The sequence below is a fragment of the Bactrocera oleae genome, chromosome 6, assembly GCF_042242935.1.
Source record: "Bactrocera oleae isolate idBacOlea1 chromosome 6, idBacOlea1, whole genome shotgun sequence".
NCBI classification, from domain to species: Eukaryota; Metazoa; Arthropoda; class Insecta; order Diptera; family Tephritidae; genus Bactrocera; species Bactrocera oleae.
Genome location: NC_091540.1, coordinates 18510617 through 18538458, shown reverse-complemented (window position 1 = coordinate 18538458; position 27842 = coordinate 18510617). Strand labels below are relative to the sequence as shown.

The window sequence follows — 27842 nt, the reverse complement described above, 5'->3', positions numbered from 1 at the left end:
ACGCCTAACCCTAATACACTAAGTAAATACCACTATGTGGCAATAGTTCGGTTAGTAAAGTTGTGTATGTGTGCGTATAATTATACATATCATATACATCACCTAATAAAGGTATATGTACATATGTGGGACTATAATTATCGTATCAAAAATTCCAAAAGTTGGCTCACGACATATTAATTTTCGTAGTTACAGAGTTTCTTGATATTTGTAAGAAGTGAGAAGTTTTCGGTTTTCTAAATAAGTTTTTTTGTTGTGTTCGAACAATTTTCCTTAATTTATTATGTATTTGGTTTTCTTGATGCACCAAACCATTTGATTACAAACACTATTTCAGACAGGGGAAATATTAAACAGCAAATTTAAACCAGATGCTCAAGTAAAGACCTTTGTGAGGTAGTGTATGTATATCAGACCAGAATATATAATATATATATAAATATGTATATGTATGGCCATCTCTACGGCAATGATCTATAGATAATACTCAACACGATTTGTGCCCTTTTGGGACAAAATTATTGAAGCTCGATTTGTCATTAAAGGAATAGTATTTATGTATATAGTTGTTCAAGAAATTATAGGAAGTCAATACACTAATAGCATCATAAAAAAAAATTAGTCCTATCTAAATAGACATTCAAGGTTACATAAATTTACAACAAATATAATAATTTTATAACTGTCAATTACAGGGAATAATAGTTTTGTTTACCTACAGTTGGTTGTATCACCCAAAAATAATCGAGTTTTATATAGGGTTATGTATGAATATGGGTCAATCCATCCAAAAATTACATTCAAAATTGTTTTTCGTAAAAACCATTTTCTTTGAGGCAAACTATTGGACATATTTCTTTATTTCGACTCGATATGAAAAATTTTGAAGTGATGAATTTTCAGAATTTCAACTTTTGAACTAAGTACCTTTATACAATATAAAAATAACAAGCCAGCCGACTCTTTACGATTTTTTCTCAGCTTTCTAATGAGATATTTTCATTAAAAAAAACTGAGTAAAACTAGTTCCAAATTGAAAAAAAAATGGTTTGTTTAAAAAAAAATCGAAAAAATTCAACATATATCTCATTGGTTGCGACTTTAAACTGAGTACTTAATGCAAAATAAAAGACTTTCCTCGGCAAAAAATTCAACAGTAGTTTCTCCTCATGTGAGTCCTAATATAGACAATGATAACATTTGAAAAGATGAAAGACTTCGAGAAATACAGATTCAAAAACTGCTGTAGATTTGCGATAGCAACACACAACTGTTGCGAACAAGTAGTCCAACTATATAAGATTCTTCAACTCTCAGAGTATTAAACGGATGTTTAAAGACGAAAAGAGAGAGAGACCAGAAAATCGTTGGATAGATTGAGTAAAAAATAGTGAACTATAGAAGAGAGTCGCCTAATAACACATACTACATACATAGCTATATAGCCTTTTTTAAAGGAATCATACATGAATATCATGTTAGACATTTCATTATGTTATATACATTTTCAGGCTGTAGGTAGATGACTGCGACCACCAAGACTTTCTATCTTCTTCTGACAAAAAGTCTTTATTTCACAAGCATTAAGAGAACAAGTGCATATCTATTGAAAGCTTCCAGCCTTTCTTATAATAAACTTAAATTTCCACAAAGTCGATAATAATATTCAAAATTCTGAAGTTTCTTTTTTTTTTGTGACATGTAATGCATTTGTGTTGCATGTTATTTTAAAACAATACGGTATTCTGTTGGTATTAATTTAAAGAAGTGCGTTTAATGAAAGACTGAGAGAAATTCCCATACGATATGTTAACAGATTTCACACTCGGTTTCTAAATTTCGTGCCCACCTTCACAGTCATAGTTTCTATTCTGCCGAGCACTGCTATAAAACCGGTAATTAAATGCTATATAGAACGCAGTTTAAAATATCTCTATATATCCCTACAGTATAGATGCAGTGAATACGATTTTAATGCGTTTGGGATTGTTGCAATTTAGTACGCCTTAAATTCAGATCCTAATCCATGCCAATTAAACAGAATTGCTCAGTAATTCATTCCGGATCTCTAGTAAATTTATTTCTTGCTTCTTTATTAGTTTCCATGTAGAATGAAAATATATGAAGCTCTGAAATAAATAACATTTTTTTTTTGAAAATTCAAATTTTATTTTTATCTATACTTTATTGCAGTTTAAATACCAATTTTCCAAAGAAAAAATAATATTTAAAACTTCGAAGTAGTTATTACAACTGCACCCACAGTGCGGCAACATTTTATTGCAAATGCATTTGATGTCATAAATTCCACGGAGCAGTAAAATATTGACAACAACATGTGAGTACATGCCACACCTCATACTCGTATACTAAAGCTCATAAAATGTATGAATTGCAATGTTGTTTTAAGAATTGTTTTCTTTTTGGGAACGGAAGGTGTTAAGCTGCATTTTATACTCTGCTAGTCTGTGTCGCTGTTTGCATTTGCGCTACTATATCTTACCATACATACCATACGTACATACATACAATTGAGGGTGGCATGATGCATCTGTAATATAGTGGCTTGTAAAAGTGTATACCGTTAGATTGTAAATGTCTCTCTCAATCTCTCTCCTAAAGTCATAAAATGTGAGTTATAGTCAAACGAATATTGTCATACGACAACTAAAATATTACCAGTAGTTTGACTGAGAAGTGGTGCAGTAAAGGTGGGTTCAATTATTGTCTAAAAAATATTGCTAGTTCACTTTTTTATAGTGCGCAAGAATAATTATATTAAAAACCAAATTAATATTTCTTGAAATCTCAAAAAATAAATTTACAAAAACTCATTTCACCAATTTTAAATAATTAAATATTACTGCACCGCAGTCCAGCCGGTCTGCGGACCAACTTTTCTGCAGCCAAATATTATTCCCCATTGCCATGTGATCTTTCAGAAAGACAGTCAAAAATTTCAAATTAAATATCTACAAGCCGAATGAAGAGGGATAAAGAGATACCACTTCAATATGTATTTACAATTGCAATAAGGGCGAATGAAGCAGCATGCCTCTGAAAGCAAACGATAGTCTTTAAGTGTGCAAAGTTTAATTTGCTATATATAAAGAGTGTTGGTTAAATTTAATTAAATTGTTGTATTCAGTTCAAATTTTAATAACCACATGCACAATGCAAAATATAGACAGTTATACTCTTAATGACCAGATTTTTCCTTTCGATTAGTAAAGAAATACTTGTAGCAATAGTCAGTTTCTATGCTCACATGTCCGCTTAGATTGACAAAATTATGAGAACGAAGGTTATTTTGTTTCAAGCCAGTATTATTGGTTAATATATATTTGTATTAATAAACTGAAAATGAAATTAATCCGAAGTATGGTAGTGTCAGTTTTATAATAAAGAAAATATTAAGATCGCATTTGTGTCATAGTTTTGTCATTATTGCAGTTGAAATTTCACACAAGTTTAGAAACGGCTGCACGTCAATATCAATTTATCTTTATGTTCAAGAAGTAACTTTTAAATACTTCACTGCCATTAATATATATATTATTATTGCAGTTAGTTTATCATGTGGAGTTTACACTATGTCAAATTCAATGACAACCTTAGTCAGCTAAATTGGCAATCTAGTTAAAAGCATAAATTGTGCCGGTTAATCAAGTTGTTGCAAAATGCTGCCACAATTGAAATTGAGCATTAAAATTTACACTCCGTTTAGTTTCAGGTAATGTTCTATTCTATTCTGCGCTATTTCAACAAAATATGTTAAGACATTTTTAAGTACTTCTACCTCGTCATTTATTTGGATGACAAGTTTCTAAGATATCGATCTGAAATTTAGCACATATTCATTTCCTATGAAGAAGCTTCTCATTTATCGTTTATACAAAACTAAAGTTTGAAGCAAGAGATTACAGCAGCAAGTGGCACTATTGAGCTAAACGTTTTTTAAAGAGGGCGCGGCTTTGCTCCCTCATTTGGTAAATGTATATGTCTTCCAAATTGCTGAACCTAACTCAACCAAACTAACTGAGAAAAAGTTCCTTTAGCTCTTCTTCATACACTGGAAAATATATAAAATCAGATAACAACCACGCCTACTTCCCATATAACGATTCTGTTGAAAACTGCTAACTATTAGATACTGTGAAAATGGGCGAAATCGAACAACAACCACGTCTATGATGATGTTTCCCCGACTTAGATCCTTGTATTGCTTCGTTTACATCAGAACTTAGCCCTTCCTTACTCGTTTTTATTGGTCATTAGCAAGTTTCAGGCTTTGGCTAGAGTCTTAGTTATATATATGTAGTTTTGTACATCATGCAAAGATTTTCAGTGCTACGAAGGTCGGAAATGAAAGGAATGAAACTGCTATATTATTAAGCATTTTTTAGCCAAAAGAATTTTGCCATTTTTGATTGCATTATAGCAAAAAACAAAAAAAAAATACAAAAAGATGAGGTTTTTAATCGATTTCTTATAGGCTAACAATAAATAAAATATAACTATATAGTCATGCTCTCTTTAGTGAAATTTTAATTATAAAAGTTAAAAAATTTCTTATTAAAAACGTTAACATGAAGAGCAAGTTTGTTTTTTGGCGCTTTATTTTTCTTGTGTCTGGAGACAATCCGTTTCTTCTATCTACGTCACAACAAGGCGAGTGGCGTAACCTTGTAAACTTTAACTTTGAGTATATGGAAATATCTCCAAGATGGAGTTCTCGCAACCTCAATGCATAAAAAGAAATTTATTTATATATGTGTATTGCATGAACTTTTCGAATGATTTTTCCAAAATGCGAGGAGTTGAATCCTTCCGAAATAAATTCTCACTTACTTTTATTAAATATTTCCAGTATATTTCTGTATGAAAAAATTACAAAATGTATATAAGTAAGTATGTATTTACATGAGTAGAAAGTTTGCTAAAACCACAACGCTTCCCTGAAGATTGTCGAACACGCTCGATTAAATTTCGTCGAATTGCAAATTACATTAAAACACATTCATATATTATTTTCTGACAATTGCAGCCAATTTGCGCAATTTATTTAGTGAAATTCAAATTTAAATTTGTCACAACATGCAACAGTAATTACTCAAGCAGTGGGGAATACAAAGTTACATTAATACACTTATGGGTAGGCATTGTATATATGGGATGTTGGTGTACTCTGCAAGAAATTGTGCTAGTGATCATTAAAGAGAATAGCGCCGGACTACTCTCCATTCGTTTAGAATTGGAAATGTATTAGGTATTCAACACATACTGCACAACACTGATAAGAATTAGATGTTAAGAAACACTCCTAAAGGAACTCCTAGTTCTTACTAAAAAGTTTATATCTCCAATAATTTTTGAGTAACAGCCTTCTAAAGGGTAGCCGCTCAGTTCACTCAGTTCAATTACCTCTATCAGATTATCTTTAAACGCGTTTTTCTCGAAATAGAATTTTCCAAATTTGCTGCAGTGATAACTCGAAGACAAATGATCCGATCTTCGTGGAATTTTTTGATATATAATAATATATATTTATATTATATATATATTTTTTTTAATAAATTTCACTGCGTATTCTTGAAACATGGATTAATATACCCTTTCAAAACAATCCATACCGAAGTTTTTTTAATTTCCAAAAATCGATGTTTTTTCACGATGTTACACTAGGTGCTCCACTTCAATAGTTCCAAAGTAATATCTTTAGAGTCTAATTGGATATTAATTGTTTGGTCCGTTTCGTTACCATTGTGAGAAATGATTAGTCTCTTTTTGTTATCTTTCGGATACATGCTCGTACAAAAAGGAAAAATTTGTTGCAAAAAATCAAATGCGCCACTAGTCACATGTTATTTTAAGACTCATACTGGACTTGTCAATCTTGTTATATTGTATATACGTAAATGTATGAATGTTCATATTCTCTGCAGCCAATATAGCAGCTGTTAAGGTAATACTGTTAATTTGTGAAGAACGAATGGGGAATGAAATGCAAATATTCACTAAATTGCTAAATAAATAAATAGCTTTTGAATAAAGGTACAAACATGTTTGTAGAAGCTTATGGAAGCCTCCATATTATCGACGCTCATCGGCCATACAGATACCGTTATATTTGTCAACAGCATTCCGACAGCTTACATATTTACAACAATAATTTTAGTTACCGTTACGGTTTGTTGGCATTTGAAAAAGAGTTGAGAGCTTTCAATGTGCAAATGACCAATTTATCTGTCAGTGCCAATGGTCTGACCAGTTCGTTTCCAACACCATTTGCGCAGTCAACCGTAAGACCAGGAGCTCAAAATGGAATGAGTATACATATACAATATTTATGAAGGGTAATCCATTTGGAAGTTCCCTACTTTTATAAAGAAAAGAATCAAATTTAATTGGAAAGTTTATTATCATACGAAAGAACATTCTTTGGCAGTTATTTCTTGAAGATTATCTCTTTTAAATGTTGGCCGCAAGTCCAACTGGTAACTAGCGAATGACACCCGTGATGTTTTGCTCCAAGGCTTTACATATCCCCACAAGAAAAAGTCTAACGATGTGATATCATACGATCTTGATGGCCAATCGACCGGCAAAAATCTGAAATTATCTGCTCATCGAAGTGTTTACTCAAAAAATCCATTGATTGATGCGGTGGGTGGGAAGTGGCGCCGTCTTGTTGAAACCAAATGTCGCCAAGAACACGAGATACAATTTCGAGCACCAAATAGTCTGCTATCATGGCGCGATAACGGCCGCCATTGACGGTTACGTTCTCACCGGTATCATTTTTGAAGAAATATGGATCAATATTCCACTGGCTCACAAACCTTACCAAACCGTAATTTTTTCTGAATGAAATGGCAGCTCTTGAAGCTCTTCAGGTTGCTCTGCGTTCCAAATGCGGCAATTTTGCTTGTTTACATACGCATTGAGCCAGAAATGGGCCTCACCGCTGAACAAAATTTGGCTTGAAAACGCGCGGAACACATTTTTTACAGAACTTGAATTTTCATAATACAGTTGAACGATTTGTAAACGTTATTCAGGCGTAAGTAATTCCATGATGAAAGGCCAAACAATAATGAACCAAAATAACATGACAGCTTGACACGACTCACTCGTGATATGTTAAAAAAAGGCTATTGAAAAAAGTATCTCTACTTGGATCACCCGTTATAATATACTACCATATGTACATATGTACTACAAGTATGTAAGTATGTGCTTACAGGTATATAACTAGTATAAGCAATTTGCCGAAAAGTCTTTTGCTCACCAGTCACGTGTATCTGTAGTTTTTATTGGAAACTCAAATTCAAATATGCTCAATAACGCCTACACACACCTTATAGAAATATTTTGAATTTGTTATGCATGCATTCTCAACGTTCGCCTAACCTATATTCACACGTGCCACATTCGCCTGGTACTTACGTGTATGTGTGTGTGTGGGCGCACGGCGAAAGTGGGAAAGTTCAAAGCTTATCGAGCGAAGGTGTAAAAATTTCAAGTTTTCGGTAAAGCAAACGCAGGTGAATTCGAAACAAATTGTTGCAAGTGGCAGCTGTGTGGCCAATTATACAACGTGCGGGGCTCAAGAGCATATGTTTCATGGGTTTCATTTCAGACGTGTATTTGAGTGGGGTTGAATTAATAGCGTTAATCTGCAAGTGTAAGCGTGTATAAAGGCGTATTGAAAAGCTTCGTGATCTGCATAGAAAATGCGTTGCTCAATCTAAGACGCAAAGGTGCAGCTTAGTGGCTATTTGTGTTTCGCATTCGGGTGCAAATATGCCAATTGAAGTGTGAACACATGGAACTTCCGCAGTGAGTTGTGGAATTCAGCAACTGTAAATGTTTGGAATCTCTAGTAAGAGTGTGCCATTATCAGGCTTTGAAGTAAGTAGTAAAGCTAAGAAAAAGTGCTCTTTTAAAGGAAAGGTTAAATATTGGAATAAGTATTGTCTAGGGAATTATCAAAAAAAAGTTTGAAAACTTTAGTTATTACACGTTTTTTATATATCTGGTATCTATAAATGGAGCTCAAAGTATGATACATCAATAATCACATTTCATGAATATACTTTTTTTCGAGAAATTATTCTAACCTCACTTTCCGTGAGTCTGTCAAAAATATATGTTTTTGCTTAAATGAGAAGTGGTCTATCTAGTTTTATAATTTCTAGAAATCGATTTAAAATTTTGGTTTTTTGACCTGGTATGTCTTAAGTAGCTAAATACAATTTTTTTCTTGTAAATCAATATGAATATGAGTTCGTCCATTCTTTTCTTCGTTTCTGTTAAAAAAATGTGTTTGCTTATATTGTTGTTGGGTCGATACTACTCCTTAGTAGTTAGCACTATCAATTTTGACCAACAAGTCGATTATATTGATTATGATTGATGATTACTTTTTTATGGCATATTATTTATATTACATTTCCTTCTCTTCGAATTGTGTATATTCGACAAAATTATTTAAATATTGCTTTTTTACGCTACAACATCAACAGCTTATGACAAACAAATCGACAGGCTCTTAAAGTGACCTCCACAGTTAAGTCTTAAATTTTGCTTGTTCTCCGAGCAAAAGTTGATACTTTCGCAGTATTTCTAATCGTTGAAGTACTGTTAGCTGATAATCTGCTTGAAACATTGCATCGCTGGAGAGCTTCCTAAAAGAAACGCGCTCAATTATGATGCCAATGAGTAGAGAAAATTGCAGTATTGAAGCCTAAGTATTTTAAAACGTTCTAGCAGTCTTAAAACCTTTACAAAAACAATAAATTGTTGAGATTTTAAAGTAAATAACAACATTGAGCTAGGAAGACTTTTCATAACTCTAATAAAATGCTAAGCCCCAGGCTTGTTTGCAAAGAAAAAACACAAGACGGGGAAATATAAATATTTCATCAAGAGCACAGCAAAGGTCAAAAGTTTTTGACATTAAATTACTTGTACACATACCAAGCAAACTGTTTGTTCTTAATATATACATATGTACTAATACAAATATATATAAATATATATATTTTTAGTCGGAATTAGTCAGGAATACTCATAATATATATAAATTGAAAGCACACACCGGCTGCGGCCCTTTTTCATTCACGTTCTGTTTATTTTATAGAAAATAATTCAGCTATTATTGCATTTGTATAAGTCGTAACAAGCAAACATAATTGTAATAAGTGTGGCCTCAACGCCTGTGGCAGGCTTTGGAAATCGTCGGAGAAATGCTGGATAACTGCTGGTGGATATGGAGGCTGTTGGCAGCAGATCTGGTTTATTGCAGTTTCTCGTGAATTATTTGCTATTGCTAAATGCAAAATTTATTTGTTTGAGAGAAATCATTTGAAATTCTTAAATATTCTTCTGCTACAGGCAACTTTGGAGAGCAAATATCATAAGAAAGCGGTGAAAATCGCAATTATTGTTATATATAAATCTTAAATAAATTTACATGAAAGTTGTATTAGATGTTACTTTATATTCAGAATTTTTTTTTATATTTATACATTTAAACTCTTAGTATGAAAATTAATTTTATTTGCTAAAGGCACTGATATATAAACTATTTTAAAATTTCTAAATTTTTCTATTTACAGTCATTAAAACTGCTATCAACTATGAAAAACTACTGGCATTAATTTAACATGAAAATATGCCTGATCTGAATATCGAACGCGCACATACACATATGACTCTACCAACTGCCATCATATGTATGGTATGACACAGCGTATACGTAACTCTACTTAGTTTCTGAATAGCGGTAAGCCAGCTTTGAATTGCAAAAGCATGTCATATAGCAGAACAAATAAAATAAAATAGAAAGGAAAAGGGAACTGAAGCGAATTTAAGATGAATACAAACCAGCACAACTAAACTTAAATAAAAGTAACAGCAATTTTGCGGCTTATGATTCATGCTAAAACCCGCTACTGCTCACAAATTTCTAGCAGCAACACTATTTCCAACTGCGTTATGCAAAAACAATTACAACAGAAACACAAAACCTATTAGTGGCTGCAAAGGGTGTGTAATACACGTGCGTGCTACAACCGTAATACCGTTATTATTGCATAATATCCGCACCAACGACAGCAAGGACACTAAAAAATAAAAAAAAATTAAAATATAACAGTAATAATAACAACAACAAAAGTGTGAGCAACATATGAAAATGAAAGCCAAACATAAAACGTGTGTTGTGGCGGCCGCGGCGGCGGCGACCGGCGTTGGTGTCGGCGCTGGTGAGAAAATGAAATCGGTGATATTGTATCCATATGGACCGCTAACAGGGACAGGATGTTGTCGCATGCTACATGCGAAAAATTTGGCGTTAACAAGTGCGATTTACACAATTGTGAGTATAATTTGAAAGCATATGCAAAAGTAAAAGCAGCGCAGCACGAGCAAAAAATAAAAACTCAACTGAATTACAGCTGAAACTACGTAAGGAAATTAAGCACGCTTGAATGATATGTGAAAAGGGGCGAATGAAAGGGATGTTGAAAATTTCGTTAAGCTTAACGTGCTGTGAGTGCTGTAGTAGGGTCGACGCAAAAAATGTTGGGTCGAATATTTTATATGTGATATGTCTTACATTAATAATAAATAGTTAAATATACATATACTAACTTTACCACCGGCTTCGCTCGTATTGAATTGCTTAATTAAATATCAAACATCATTAACAAAAACAAGTAACTAAATATATAGAATGTATACGAAGTGTTTTGCTAGATTTTAAAGTTTTTCGACAAACAATCATATCTGCCAATTTAACTTTTTTCAAAATCCGTAGAAAAATATTTTTTTTTATAATAAGTATACTTTGTTTTGTATCATGATCAGTTAGCCTTTAGAAACCTCAAACGTTAGGACTGGATAACATAATTAATTGCTATAATTAAGATTAAATCATTTGCTGTGATTTGTACTAAAATCTTTGATTTAAATAAGTTAAAAAATATATAATATCCCTCTTAAAATATACTTCTCGTCTTAAAAGCATAAATCGGTGTCACCTTAGCAAGCACAAATTTCTGCGTGTCAATGTGCCGCAACACAAATAAGCGAAACAAAAAAGAATTTCTCACAAAGAGCCAAACAGCGAAATAAAATCATGCATACGCCCCGCTGGCCCGACTAGTGCGCGTAAATGGCATTAAAAATTAAATTAAATTTGTGCGCTTTTAATACGTGTGGCACGTGGCTTGTGGCATGAATGGTATTTGACAAATATGTATGTGTTTTGTTTTTTGTAGGCTTACATGGCGCGGCAAACACAATGGTACACGCGTATGTATGTGAGGGTGTGCGAAAAACAATGGAACTGTAGCGTTTTATACGTAAATTTTGATATTTTATTTATAATTAAATATTTGATTTTATTAAAACACATCACATGGCAGGCATATTGCGGAGGGCTTTGTTTTAAAATGTGAATAATTTTGACGTATTTATTTAAGGCGTAGTAAGTAGAGCGTGTAACGACTACTAAGTTTATTTCGTTTCTGATGCCTTTTAAATCCGCGCTAAATATTTTTTCAGAATATTTATTTTAGTTTAAATTGATTAATTGAATTTCTGGATTAACCAGTTTGTCATATTTGGCGTACGAATAATTCTTAAAGAAGGCTCCAGGTTCTCTCACATCTAAAAATGAAAAATGATGAACACCATAGGTAAATAGTAAATATGCCTCAGCTGATGTAACAGTCCGCTCTATATCTGCTAAATGATTTCAATGGCAAGCATTAAGCCATCATATTTTAGAATGCTTTTCTGGTGACCAAATCATATTAAGAAGTGCTCCGGTCTATTGTCCTTCAAGACTATATAACTTTTCTATTATAAACTCTTTGTGCTAAACTGATTAGTTGACAGCCAACATTTTGAAACATGTAGCCGGCTGTGCTGGTAATAGTGTTGCAACAAACATTAATACAATGGTCGTCTCAAGTTTCGATGACTTATTCTCGAAACTCTATTCAAACGCTCAATAACGGCAATTTCGCAATCCAATAAGTCAAAATACTGAACTTTTCATTAAGGTTTTAATTATTATAATATTATGTTTTTATGTGTAAATTAATCAGTAGTTTGGACTTTAAATTTATGAGACATTTCAGAAAAACTAAACTGGGGCCGCACACAAAAGTCAATATTGTGGTTCTATAATATCATTATAGAAAAATGTGTAAATAAATTTTTATTGTATGGCCGAATACTTGCGGAATAATTTAAATTTTTAGTAGATCTGGGTTCTGTGAATTTTGGAGCCAGTTTGGTTTCCTGCCAACCTTCAAAGACAACTATCTGCTTGCTGACACCTGGTAAAACATCTCACAACTTTCTATGAAAGCGTTATATTTGATATAAGTATATTTTAATATTACTTAGTCAGAATATTAAACCGTTTCAGACCAAAATAATACCGATCAACTTGTGACACAACTCAATACTGATATGTCTTTTCAGTATACATTAGAGTATAGGTATTTAACCTCATACAGCTACGCTTTATTAATTCGTTTTTCGATGCTAATTTTCCAATTGAGTTTGGTAATAAAATCATGAGACTTTGCTTTGTTCCTTTGGCATACAATAGGGATCAATAGAATAGACTATTTCTTCTCGTTTTTCAAATGCCCATTTGTATCTATCATAGATGGAAGCTGTACAAAAGCAATATGTGATATTTGAAATAGTTGTCTTTGACTTCTTAACCTGGTTGTTTCAAGCTACTCATGAAAAGTCACGTGGCTTAGATTATGTGCATACTCTACCTTATGTAAATAAGCTCATATATCTCCTGTGGAACCTTTACAAGAAACCCATTGCATGAGCGGCGCTAAATAGCTATTTTAAATCAAAATTTTGATATACAATAAAATAACTTCTTATCAATTCAAATTATAGGAACAGTATAAACAGAAGTCCTGTACTTTCTAATATTCTCTAATTCACCTCTTGTAGATGCCACCACTTTGGCTTTTATATTATTCTTTGACTACCGACTTTAAATAAATATTTCAATTACTCAGTCACGCGTCACATTTGTCGCGAAGCGTCCTACACCTCTCATGCCACAAAATACCAAGATAAATGGCGTTTCGCTGTTATGTGCCATTATGTGCTGACCTGCTCAGTTGTAGCCGCTTGTACAAAGAGACATATTATATGTGCACACTTTCGTACTCATAAAGGCATATGCACTACTATGTAGCGTGTATGTGTGTGTGTTCAATAATTTACGGCTTATTGTGATACGTTAATTACATTAATGACATCAATTAAACTAATTAAGTGTATTAAAACGGCGAGTTATAAAATTTTTGAAATTTTTTCCGCTCACTTCTGCGCTCTTTTCACCCTCGCTTTTGTCTGTTTTGTGCCTTGAACAGAAAATGAGATAAAAAGTGTGCATGTGGGGCGTATGAGTGACTTTTATGGCTGTTATGACATGAGTGCTTTTAATGGTACATTAATCATGCGCTGCAATTATTTATTGCATTGACAATTTCCAACACACAGCTGTCAATATTTATTTTGTTGTGTTTCTTCATTCGCAGAATATGTCACTACTGATTGTATTGATTTACTCCTGGCGAATTAATGTGAATATGCGCAAGGTGGAGTCATTGGAGGATGTTTACTATGGTGAGTATATGAATTGTTATATATATTATATAAATATTTGTTAGTATATACAAATTTAATGTGTTAAATATGTTAAAATTCACTTCATTTCATTACCTGGCTGACCTTGCAAACATATTTATTTACATATCATTTGACGGAGTAAAAAATTTAATGCAGTTTTATGCTCTTAAATATACATTAAGAACATTCATATATTGTACATACATATACGCGTATACCTAATATGTATAAACACATACTCTTTTTAATATTACATACCTGTTCACTAAGAACCTTTGGTCTTTTAGGCTCCAATTCTCACACAAGTGATGCGATAAGCGGCAGCTTAACATCAGCCGCCTAAGGTTGTGTAAGCCGATTGTCAATTTATGTGGCATTTACGAACTGTCCTTTGGTAAAGTAATATCCGCATTACTTGACCGACAGCCGGCTGATAAACTTGCTAAGCTTCGCCCCAGTTGGATGTGACTGTTATTATCTAGGATTCTTTTTATACATAAGTGAGAGGTTAAGCAGATTTAACGATAAATACAGCAAAACCATTAACACTTCAGTCTTAATTACGAAGGAACTCTTTAATTGCACTGTTTTGCAGTTTTGTTAAAGAAACAACTTAATATTATTGTATTATGAAACTTTTTAATATTTTTTTAAGACTTTTTGTAAATAAAAAATGTAAAAATTATAGTCGATTTGTCAGAACATTAAATGGTGAGGAGGTTAATAATACCGTATTACTTCGGAGAGACTTGATTTTGACCGGAAGAAATCTGTGCAAGTTCAGAAATAATATTACATCAATTCCGACATGATCCCCGCTTTCTGTCATTTTTTAAAAAAGAAATGGCAGTTGTAAATGTCCCGTGATAATAGTCACCTATAATTAATTTAGTGTCACCAAATTTCTAACTTGTCCAAAGGATACCACTCAGTAGAAATGAGTATTATGTATCGCTCCTTACAGATCGTTATAAATATGTGTAAAGACCACTGCTCTAAGCTAAATTTGAAGCCGCTAAGGAATGCTAGACCATCGGTCTGATGTATGTTATACTTCTCTTTTGGCATCCGATGCCATAGTAGGGTACTAATACACAAACTGTTAAGTTTTTATTCAGCATTCTATTTTTTAATCATACTATATGTATGCATTTCTACTGTATGTTGATAATGTCTTAGATTTTCCAATTTTGTTCCCACCAAATGAAGTTACTATTTGCTCACTTATTTTACCATTTTTCGATAGTTATTCCACGTTCGTTGATAATTTTAAAGAACTTATTTTTTAATTAAAATCCAACTTCCGTTTCTGAAATTTAGAAAAAAGTAAGTATATAGAGTTCTGCTGTTAGAAAAGAAGGAACATTAGGTCATTCACACTGCGAACGGTGAGCTTTCAGCCGATGGAAATGGCATATCTTCCAAGTACATCGCAAGTGTTCTATAGAAAGAGAAATTGTACAGCTAGGGAGGAAAAAAATAGGTACAAAAGCCAGGCATTTTTTCAACTTCCCTTTTAACCAAGTAAACAAGCAATTAGTATTCAACCATACGCATAACAAACATTTATAAATCTCCATTCGCGTAAAAAAATTTTAACTTTCAATAAAATATTTTTTACTAGCTTTACTCGCGGCTTCAAGGAATTATTTACTAAACCGGAGTATTATTCCAGCAAATTTTTGTATCCTTTATTATAAGTTTTTCCGTCCAGTGCTAAAATGTGTAAATTTTGCAGGTGTATTTTATGGGTGCATTTATAACAGCCATTATTCTTTCGCTGTAAACTGTTTGTAGCCTGCCCGCAAGTGTCAAATGCTCGAAATTTACACAATTTTGCACCGCCGGAAAAACTTACAACATATTATAAAAAAATAATATAGACTACTTATTAGTACAAAAAAATATATATTTTACATATCCAAAAAATATCTTTGGCAGATTTAATTGTTTGTAAACAATTTTAAAATTGAAAAAATTCATTTGTACTACGTTTAAAAATTTTACAATTAATCAAAACAAACAATGCCACGAAAGCATAAGTTTTTTAGTTCCACCTTGCTACGAAGAATTGCAGTTAAAATTTATGAAGAGATTAAGCCTTCCGTAAGTTCGTATATAAGTGAAAGCGTCTTTAGTATAATCATGCAGATATGTAACGGAGACTGTTCACAAAAGCAGACGGCAAAATAACAAATTTGTCCTATGTCATTAGGTCTAACATTATTATCTGCGCTAATCTCATCTTACAGATAAATGTAATCAGCTCCTAATTTGATTCGTCGTTTGATTTAAAGAAATGTAACGAACAACGACGAAGATTGAACGGCTTTTCTACTTTAAAATACATACCAAGCATTGATGAAAAAGTTGCCTTTTTCGAGGAAGGTTATTGAAGTCATGCGAAAAATTCAAATTAAAACAAGTAAGGAAGGGCTAAGTTCGGATGTAACCGAACATTTTATACTCTCGCAAAGTCAAAAGGTATACTCGTTTGAGATTTCTTTGTGGATTGACTGATATTTTCGGTAGAAGGTCAACTATAGGCACTGGGGTCCACATATTTAGTACTTAGGGGTTTGAACAGTTTTGGTTCGATTTAAACAATTTTTGGCCGCAAGGTGGCATACTTTAATTGCATTATTCACGCAAAGTTTTACCCCGATATAATCATTGTTACCTGATTTGCATAGTGGAAAGTGAAAGGATCAGATGAAATTGAAAATGGTGTTACATGGGAAGTAAGCGTGGTTGTAGTCCGATTTCGCCCATTTTCACACTATGACATAAAAACATGAAAAGAACGTTATGCACCGAATTTGGTTGAAATCGGTTGAGCAGATCTCAAGATATGGGTTTTCACCTAAAAGTGGGCTGTGCCACGCCCACTGACCAATTTTGAAAGCGATTCCTATAAAGCCAATTTATACCATATCAGAGATAAAATTTAATGTCTCTGGCGTGTTTAATGCTTGATTTATCGGGCTTTTAGTAGTTTTTAACAGTACCGTTTTATGGGGAGTGGGCGGAGTTGCCACCCGATTTCAACTATTTTCACACCGTCAATAGAAGTGCTAAAAACATTTGCTTTCAGTTAATTTTGTTATTATAGCATTAGCGGTTTAGGAGATATGCACATTAAACCTATTAGAGGCGGGACCACGCCCACTTTTTAAAAAAAAGGTTTAACTGCAGATGCCCCTCCCTAATTTGATCCTGTGTACCAAATAACAGTCTTGTATCTTATTGCGGAGCTTAGTTATGGCAAGTTATTTGTTTTTGATTAATGGCGTTTTGTGGGCGTGGCAGTGGTCCGATTTGGCCCATCTGCAATACCAACCGTCTCACGGACAGACAGTCACCCGGATTTCAACTCGTCTCTTCATCCTGATCATTTATATATATATAACCCTATATCTAACTCGATTAGTGTTAGGTGATACAAACAACCGTTAGGTGAACAAAACTATTATACTCTGTAGCAACAGGTTGCGAGAGTATAAAAAGGTCCTCCACTAAAAGAGGTCTCCAGTGATTGCGATCTTCACCGTGGCTCCCTAGAAAAAAATAAAAATATATTATTAATATGACAGACTTTGAAATATAAGCTAAATTATGCTCCAAAATAAATACATTTTTCATACAATCTAAAAAGTGGGAAGTCATTGTAAAGCGAAACATATTCAAAAGAACAAAGCCACCGCATTATTTTTCTTCAAGTTACAATTGAATTGCTTATTTGAAAAATGCTCTTTCGATAAAAGCTTTTAAAAGTAAACTGATTGAACTAAGCGACCACACTTAAAAATGCTGCAACTTAAAATGTATTGGAAATTAATGTGGTGTGCCCTTTAAATACTTGCAACTAGAGGGATCTATATTTAAAAAAAAGCATACGTACAAATGGCATGGACAACTCCAAACAATTATTATTTAAATAAATCAGCATCGATCATCTAATACAATGTATACGTCTTTCTATAAAATCTTTTTGAAAATCAATTGACATAAAATACATTAAATCTCTTTATTCGAAAAAAATATTAAATAAAATAGATAGATTAATCCTCTGAGTAAATAATACTATTTTTGCCAATTCTTTTTTTTCAGGTGTTCAAATAGCTTATTTCGCCATTATCGGCACTCAAATGTCCATGATAGTGCTGAGTGTAATGTTAATATTCGGAATTTATAAGGTAAGTGCGAAGGCTTCTGCTCCTTTAATCAGTATAAGTTATAATATTGACTGTGAAGTGTTTTCTAGAAGCATTTACTAGCGTCATTTTAGCGCTCAGTCCTCTAAGATAAACAAGTAATTTTTATTTTGTAAGCAAATCCGAGAACTTTTCAACATCAACGAACAGCTGAATTACCTGAGACTCTTGTACGCCAAAAGCCCAGCACAATAACCCATTTATTCCAGCGCACAAGCGTGTGTTCACACGAATTTCACGCCTAAAATCAGACCAAATAAAGCGGAACACATGTAGACAACACACACGCGCTTACCAACAACAACAACACATAATCGCTACAAATGAGTGCGTATATGTTTGTATGTGGAAAGACAAGCAAATGTTTACAGCTTCGGGGACATTTCCTACATACCATACATTCACACATACAAATACAACTACACAGAAAAATGTGGAATAAGCCAAAGAACGTGAGCTATAAGAGAGAAAATAAGAGCAAGGGCTGGCTAAAAGTCACAAGCAAACGCCAAATGCGTGACAGTCTATTTGAATGCCAATGTCAACAGACCAACACACATACACATGCAAAATGCAAAATATGTCACACTAATCCACACACGCTAGCGAATTTGCATGAGGCTTTGCTGTTTGCTGCGTAGTGTATTTAATGTGTGTGTGTGTGTGTGTACATGTGTATGCTAAGCAAATACATGATATTATATGATTTTCGAAAATTCCCAAAATGTGAAAGCAATGCCAAATGTTGCTATTCAAATTGCATGAATGACTTTTGCTTTCACACAACACAAACAGTTCGTAAATGAAATGTGAGCATTACATGGCTGCCAATACACATACACACACATATATGTACATATATGGTATGACTTTAAAAAGCACCAAAGTGACTAAAGGCGTTTTATTTATTTTGTCACACTTTGGCATTTTTGCTTTTGCCATGACTTTCGTTATGAAGAAGTGCCAACGTTGATGATTATTGACGGTAACGAAAATGCAAATTTTGCAAAGCAGATTTTGTGAGAAATTTGTAATAAAAGTAAGACTGTATACTGTGCACTAAACGCAAAAACGACACATCTCAAATCACAAATTATACAATATTTGAACTATTTACCGTAAATATGTACAGTGCAAATTGTAGCGATTATTGCGAATAATGTTGCAATTATAGAAAATACTTTGTTTATTTTTTTATAGCGGCGTTGTCTATTATTGCCTCACATCTTTAATGGCAACTTGGAAGTAAATCCTCCAGGTCTATTGGAGTAGCGGAATGAATTGTATAATGTTTTTTTTTTGATATTTTGGCTTTCATTAAAGCTCAAACATTCTCTATTGGAATGGCGTCTGTTGATTGTGACATCCAATCTAAAGTAACAACATGGCTTTCTTGTTTCCATTGAGTACAGGGTATGCTCTTCTGTTTCGGATTATTGTATTCAGCATTCACTTATGGTTATTTTTGCCGTAAAACATTTCAGTTGACTACAGCAAACTCTTTTTATACTTTTTTTTCTATAGACTATGATATTTTGAAAAGTTGTTGTTTTGCGGTCTTTCGACGTAAACAAAAGATAAAAACCGAATGTTTTCATCACAGGCGTCTGTAAATTGGAACTCATGTGTGGTGATTAAGAAAATGCTGCATTTTGAACGAGTAAAGATTTTTATTATACACTTCTTTCGCGTACTGCTTCCGCATGCGAGAACTGTTATAGTTGGAAACTCAGCATCTAATCAAATGAAATATACATTCAACATCAACATTGCAACACATTTTATATATATTAAAAAAATCAACAATGTCGTCTCAAAATTGGTGTAGTTCATCATTCCATTCTAGGTTCATCGATTGCCAGCGAACTGAGTATCTGTTTTCCCATTGCGTTCTAACACAATGGTGAACTACTAGCTACTGTACGACTGCGAGACCCTTTGGGCTAAAGTAGAACAGGGAAGATCCACTGAATTACTTGCACTTAGTAAGGCTGATCTTGCCACAATCGCAGGAGTTCATATTTGTCATTGTACAATAGGCGTAAATGCAGTAAGCGCAAAAATCTTGTCGGACGCAAATTGTCAAAGTTGTATGGAGGAAGTTGAGTTGGAAACATCCTGGCATTTACTGCTCAATTGACCACCTTTTCCAAGATTTGCAGTAATACTTTTGACAAAAGAGGAGAGATATACGATGTCATGCCCAGACCACTTTGTCGATTTACGAATATCTTTACGAACAATGCTTAGGAGTTTTCTGTATCACCAAGAACCGGCAGCTCTCAGCCATCCAAGTGAGATCCTTACAGGCTTTTATAGAAGAACCGATTTCTAACCTAACCAGGGTGATATTTGGTGTTGCTAGGACCTTTAGTTTAATGCACGACTAAATCTGAGTAAACATATAATGCGTTAACGGATATTATTTCTCGTACATCACAAATCCTTTCGAATTACAAAGGAAAAGAGACTCATGACGTAGCAAAAACCTTGCTCGTCAAAAAGTTACTTTGCATATGAATTGCCTTCTTGGATGATGGGGAAAGAAACATTGGTGCTAATGATGGCTTGATCACTGAAATTGTGTGAGTAAATTAAGAATATTATCATCAGATACTAGTGCTGAGGTATGCATTACGGTCATATTTCATCATTCAGTAATTTTTACAAATTATAAATGAAGTCCTTGTATGAAAAACTGTTTCATTTCATGAGATATCTTCCAGAAATTCGGCATGGATTATTGTCCAAGGCAACGGTGCAATGTCGGTAGAAAATGTTCAAAGCGGATTACTATAATACTTATAGCCACCATCGAAACTGAACGGTCAGAATCAAGCTCTGGTATGAAAAACTCTTTCGTTTTACAAGATATCTTCAGGAGATTCGTCATGGATTATTGTTTAAGGCAATGCTACTATATCTAAACTAATGTTTTAGATGAAAACCTTTGTAGCACATTGTGGCTATACAAACCAACCCAACAAAATCAAGTTCTTGTACTTAAAATGTTTATTTGTAAAAGATATTTGGTGCAACCAAAGTTAATATTTTTTTAATTTTTCATTTAAAAATTATATTTTTTTTTTAGAAATTTATTACTACTAAATAATATTTATGCAAATTCTTCTCAAGCTTTTTTCTGCATTCTATAATATTTTACTATACATACGTATGTATATATGAATGCATAAGTACATATATACCCTGTCATGACATAAAATACATTTATAATAATTTTAGATTTCATGAGTGCGTTAGCTGACATTCTCACAGCACACGTTCAGCACTAGTCTTAAAGCAAAAAAGGCGTAGATATAAATTATTAATTCAAATGTACCTGTGCATGTGTATGTAACAATATTCCTACGTGCTAGCGCAGTTAGAGCCTTGTGTTGCGTACATTTCCGTGTTCGTAGAAGACGCACTCATGCTCACAGCTCACGTATAGTAAATCAACAAGACGCCACTTTAGCCGCCGCCATCAGACTGAGACACACAAGCTACACCGCTGGCTACCGACACACACGCAGGCACATACATACATGCGCGCACTTACACGCATCAACAATAACATTAGCAATCCGCAGGAAACCAAATAGTCGAGCAGTCAACGAGCCACTGAGCCACCGAGCCAACGAAAATAACCAGTAAACGATGAGAAAACAGCAAAGCTGTTAAGGATGCGCGCACATACACACACATGCATACATGTGCACATATTTAAATGCCGGCGAGTCACTGCGAGATTCACGGTGAGCTCTGCGAATGTGTGTGTGTATGTGCGCTAATCATTAAATGAATAAAAGTCGCCTCGCATTGCTTTGCTATCAACGCGCAACGTGCAAACGCTAATACATACATATGTACGTACATGTGTGCGGCTGTGTAAGTGTGCGCACTGCAATGACTGGTGTAAAGGAGCGGAATAAACATTTTTCCAAATGCGTATTTGCTGTTAGACAATGGCGGAGTATAAATAATCGTATGTGTTATTTTCATGTGTGTGCATTGGGGAATGATATATGTATGTGCGCGCGTAAACTAAGGAGCGCAGTCTGTCTTTCAACACGACTTTGCCTCACTAGAGGTTTTTCATTAATTCTTAATTAAATGAAACTGCAGCGTCGCTGCAATAAATCGTATCTGGAGTCTCTTGCAAAATAGGTTTTCTTGTCCGCTACTCAAATTTAAATATTCTCTAAATTATTTGTGTCATTTGCAGATTATTGAACACCAAATATCGGATGTTTAGAAAAAAAAGTTTTTTCTAATCATGGGAAATATGGCCACCATGTATATCAAAGCAGCTTAAGTCATTTAATCTAAAAATTTTAATAAATTATAATATTTATGTAAGATTATCTATTCTTTAAAATCTTTTTTTTTACTAAAACCTGCAACACTATCCTGATGTTGCTGCTTCAGGCCGATATACTAAAGCTATTCGTATATATCTGTCTTAGAATAAAGAAACAAAGAAAAGAAACAAGAACTTCGAACTTAACTTCGGCTGCACAGAAAAAACTTCAGTCAAAATCTTGTGCAGATATCTTAACATATTAAAAACTTTTCCATACAAGGACATGCATTTGATCGTTCAGTTTGTATTCCAGTTATATGCTATAGTAGTCTGATCTAGAAAATGTCTTCCAATATCGTACCGTTGCTTTGGACAATTAATCGTTCCGAATTTCATGAAGGTATATCGTCCAATAAAAAAGTTTTGCATACAATAATTTAATTTTGTTCGTTCAGTTTGAATGGCAACTATATGCTATGGTGGTCCGATATGTGCGGTTCGACAAATGAGCAGCTTTTTGGAGGAAAAATATCATGCGCAAAATTTTAGATCGATATCTCAAAACCTGAGTTACTAGTTCGCGTATATAGAGACAGGCGGACGGAAATGGCTCGACTCAACTCGTCATGCTAATCATTTATCTCATATATACATTTTGTAGGGTCTCCGACGTTTCCTATTGAGTGTTACAAACATCCGCGGCAAACCTAATATACCCTGTTCAGGGTATAACAGGTTTCTCAAAAAGTGGTCCATAAAAATACTTGATTTTGATCGTTTTGCTTCTACGTCCGCTATATGCTAAAGTTCGATATCGGTTCCGACAAATGAGCAGCTTGTTGGAGAGGAAAGGACGTGTGCAAAATTTCAAATCGATTTATTAAAAACCGAGGAACTTGTTGGCGTATAAACAGACAAACGGACAGGTGGACATGACTAAATTGATGCAGCACGCCATGCTGATCATTTATGTGTTACAATTTTCATGACAATAAATATTTTGGAAATATTCATTCTTTCTTCGACAAATGCGACAATTTTTTGCAATTCGGAGTTCGTATCAGTCCAATAACATAGAACCATATGATCGGTTTGATTTTAGTCGATGAAGACAACACCTTGTGAATCCCGAAAAATGGTGCACCATCTCTTTCCGGTCAAAAGGACAATCTTAGTCTTAGTCGAAGCTAGTTCGCCGCGTGAAGTTCACTTTTCCGATCGTTCCTTGATGGCTGGCCCATTTTTGACACACCGGCATACAGTTATCAGGAAACAATTTGCTCCGAATTTCAATAACATATATCACAGCTTGACCGATATTTTCGATAAAATGTGTGCTGTGGGAGCTGGAGTTCACATATTCGGTACCTGAGGGCTTGAGCAGTTGTAGTTCGATTTCGACAATTTCGTTCATAAGGTGGCTTACCTTAAGCGCACTATTCGGGCAAAGTTTTATCCTGATACATTCATTGGTGCCTGAATTGCATACTGGAAAGTAAAATAATTAGATTTAAAATTGTGTTAAATGGTAGATAGGCGTGGTTGTAGTTCGATTTCGAACATTTTCGCACTGCAGCATAAACAATGTCAAACTAATATGATGTATCATATTTGGTCGATATCGGTCAAGTAGGTCCTGACCAGGTTTGCGAATTTTTCGATTAAAAAATATGGGATAAAAATATAAAAATTTCAAATAAAAATAATTTATTTTTTAATTAATATGACAACTTAATATTTTTAAAAATAAAATGTATATTTAATATTAAATATTATTTTTAATAATATGGCGTTGTGTCGACGCGGCAGTGGTCCGATTACGCCCTTCTAAGAACTCGTCCTTCTTTTTTTTGCAAGTTTTATTATGATATAACAATTTTTACCTAACGGATGGATGTGCGGAGGGACGGACGGACAGACAGACAGTCACTCGGATTTCAACTCGTCTCTTCATCCTGATCATTTATATATATATATAATCCTATATCTATCTCGATTAGTTTTAGGTGACACAAACAACTGTGACGTGAAAAAACTATTACATTCTGTAACAACATGTTGCAAAAGTATAATAAAGATATGTATATTTGTAAGCAACTATTGTGCTCACTTTATAATAAATTGCCACGTTTCCGTTTCCTTGCAGGAGAATCCCGGTCTCATTGTGCCATGGATAATTGGCTACATCACGTTTATGGCGCTGGAAGCGGTGGCCATGGTCTACTCCAACGTTTTACGAGATCATGTAAATAAGGTCAGTAAGTCACTGGTGCTGCAACAATTGACACGCCTTAACGTATGCAACACAATTCATAATTTTTATAGAGTTCATTCATTGGTTTATTCATTTATTCGTTTTTATTGACCAACGGCGGATGTGCACGAGGAGGACCGAAACCCACGGTGCAAACAAGCTACACCAAATTCATGCAACAATTTGATGCTAACAAGCAGTGAAGATTTTAAAATAAAAATTTGCATAATAATAATTCGCGGGGGTACTCTGGCTTTCTGGCTTCTCAACCAGCGAGCAGGAGCGATTTTTATGAGTGCAAAAAAAAAACTGCATAAATTTCCTTATTCAACTGATAACGGTGAAGTGGTGCTGTGGGTTTTGAAGTAGCAGGGGTGAAGGGTAGAAGGGAAGTGAATGGTTTCTTGCACTTTGTTTTGCTGATTATTGCAGAATTCTTGTTGTACTTGATGTTTTTGGCCTTGATTCTATCGTGCATTGCATTTGAATCGCCATTCGCCGTTACATTTGCATGTTTTAGATTATATTTTCTTTCGTTTTTTTTTATAGTCTGATTTAAGCGAATTACAAATTCAAAGCAAAGTGCAAATGCCAAGAAGCAGTAGAGAAATATATATAAGACGTGCGTCCAAAAAATTACGCCAATTTAAAATAAAAATTTCGCGGGTTTGGAAAGTTCAACGGTTGTTTGTATCACCTAAAAATAATCGAGTTAGCTATAGGGTTATATATCCGTAAATGATCCATATTAGGGTGGAGCGAAAAAAAAATTTGGACAAGAAACCAAATATATCGGCCAATGTGCTAGTTATTTTAATGAAAGTGAGAAGTCTTGTTTTTCTAATAACAGTGTATCTGTGTGCCTAAAATTTATCAAATCGGGCGAAAACTTGCCTTATCCCCCATAGTTGAACCTCTTCATTAGATTTCTTAATATAAAGCTTTGCCAATACCTGAAGATATTTCCCCGGCTTCGATCCTTGCAAGTTGTAAGAATATGAAATATTCGGTTGCACCCGAACTTAGCACTTCCTTACTTTTTCTGTAGCAGCAGCTTAGGTTAGACATGTTTTTATGTGCTTGGCGATTTATGGGTGCATAATAACGAATGAATACTATTTTGAATGAGACAACATGAATGAATAAATGTTTGTTTCAAAGAACGAAAATTATCGTTATTTTTTGAACACACCTCGTAGGTACTTTTTCGTTACAACAAAGTTTTGCTGAATGAACGCAGGAAAAAAATTGTTTCTTGTAAAACCAATTGCATGTGTAAACTGCATGTGTAATTTACATTCAACAAAAAAGCGAAATAAAATTGTTTAGTAATATGTGCAAAATATTCGAATTGTTTCCTTTGAAGTATTTTTAAATTACCGTAATTTAAAATAGCAAACTAAAATTCTTGCTGACAACGAATATTTCAAATTTTTTAAATTTAAATTTTTTCTCATACAAACAAAGCACTTTGCACGACACTATAAATAATAAATTTACATGCCTTAAAATCTTTTTACAAGTTGTTGTTCATTTTAATGTGCGTATAATTGTATTCTTTTGCCGAATAGTTAACAATTTTTGTAGCAAAAAACTACGAATGCAACATGCAAAGAAAAATTCAGCAAAAAATTTGAAAAATTATCGCAAAAGAAAAATTAAATAATAAAAATTAAAGTATTTTAATTCTTTTGCTCTTTTGTGGTATCAATACCTTCAACATTGCAATTACCAAGGCACATAAACTTCCACATTATTACATTTATAACTCGATACACCCTGTGTTAACACTTTAATTTAAAGTTACTCCTTTGCTTTGATTTTTCACAACCTGCATTAATAATACCCTTCAAAAATGCAAAAGATTCCTTACAAGAACTTTGATCAGTCAGTTCGTATGGCAGCTATGTGCTTCAGTGATCTGATCAGAACAGTTTCTTCGGAGATTGTACCATAGCCTTAGGCCATAATCCGTGTACAATTTCTTGAAGATATCTTGTCAAATGAAAAAGCTTTCTATACAAGCACTTGCTTCCGATCGTTCAGTTTGTATGGCAGCTATATGCTATAGTGGTTTAATATCGGCTGTTCCGACAAATAAATAGTTTCTTGGTGAGAAAAATACGGTGAGAAAAATACAAAAACTGAGGAACTAAATAGTTCGCATATATACAGACAGGCGGAGGGACAGACGGACTTGGTTAAATCTACTCAGCTCGTCAAACTGATAATTTATATATACACTTTATAGGGTCTCTGACGTTTCCTTTTTCGTGGCAAAATTAATATACCCGTTGACGGAATGTGATTTTCGTCAATACTTACGAGCTTTTACAATTAAAAAACCTCTAAAAGGCTCCTATATTGTATTATATTAATTTGGTATCAGAAATGTGTGTTTTAGAACTTGTCGCTATAGTTCTCGAATCGCTTAATTTCCAATCAAAATCAATATCATTTTGCGTATGCAAGAGAGTCTGACTTTATTGACATACCCGTTCTGGTGCAAATACAAACTTGTCACTCTGGCTTTTTCACCTAGTTTCTGGTATTCATACATATATTTTTTGCATTTTTTAAATTGGCGAAACACAATTTTGCCAACAATATTAAAGACCGCAGGCAGTGACCTCTGTGACATTGAGGTGCATGTCGTCCATCTCAGCTTTTCACACATATTTCGTATAAGTATGTCGCTGAACCAAGTTGTCTTTGAACATATGTACGTATACAACAGTGTTCTGGCAGCGCCATAACAAAACTTCCGCAGGTAACAATAAATAAAATACATTTTCACATACTATTTTATAAAATTTTCCAGGATTTGTCAGTATTTTTGACATGCATTTTCCGTTTTTGTCACTTCCACAATATTTCTGTAAAGTTCGCGCATAATTTCTTTTGAGTATGTATGGTATGTATGTATACCTGTTATTTGCCGTCAACCATTTTTAAAGTTTTTCATGTGCGAAATTCAAATGCATTTTGCAGGATTTTTCTATTTTATCTGCCGTATTTGTTGTATAATGTTGTGATTGCAGTTGATGTGCGTCAACCTTAGTCCCTATCAACTCTGTGAGTCAACCCTGGAACTACAGTGCGCAACCCCTTGGGTCACACTCTTCCGTTTCTTAGAAACAATTTTCGACTTCAATCACACCCACAGTCACAGCCGCAAGTAGTGGCACATACAGTTTTTCGAATTCCACTTTACCTTCCACCCACTCAGTCACTTGAAAATTTTAAACATTTTAAAATACATAAAGTTGGTGCAAAGTTTCTCTGTTCCGGTCTCTTATACTGGTGCTGCAACCGAATAACTGTATTCCACTGGCATTGCAACAATTTGCATTGAGTGCACGGCATTGACTGTTTGTTATGT

General features: G+C 33.8%; 1 protein-coding gene across 4 annotated transcripts in view; it reads left to right on the top strand.

The window, feature by feature from the left end:
• Positions 1 to 27842, top strand: part of LOC106616276 (uncharacterized) — a 130718-nt gene that overhangs the window by 72573 nt on the left and 30303 nt on the right. For 3 of the 4 annotated variants that reach the window (XM_014232855.3, XM_036360450.2, XM_036360451.2), the window contains exons 3-6: positions 9624 to 10384; positions 13599 to 13686; positions 17800 to 17885; positions 24353 to 24460. In XM_014232855.3, the coding sequence (XP_014088330.2) occupies positions 10196 to 10384; positions 13599 to 13686; positions 17800 to 17885; positions 24353 to 24460 (471 nt within the window). In that variant the 5' untranslated portion in view covers positions 9624 to 10195. Of the gene's footprint in view, positions 1 to 9623; positions 10385 to 13598; positions 13687 to 17321; positions 17656 to 17799; positions 17886 to 24352; positions 24461 to 27842 lie in introns of those variants that run through there. The other variant, XM_036360453.2, reaches the window with a different exon arrangement.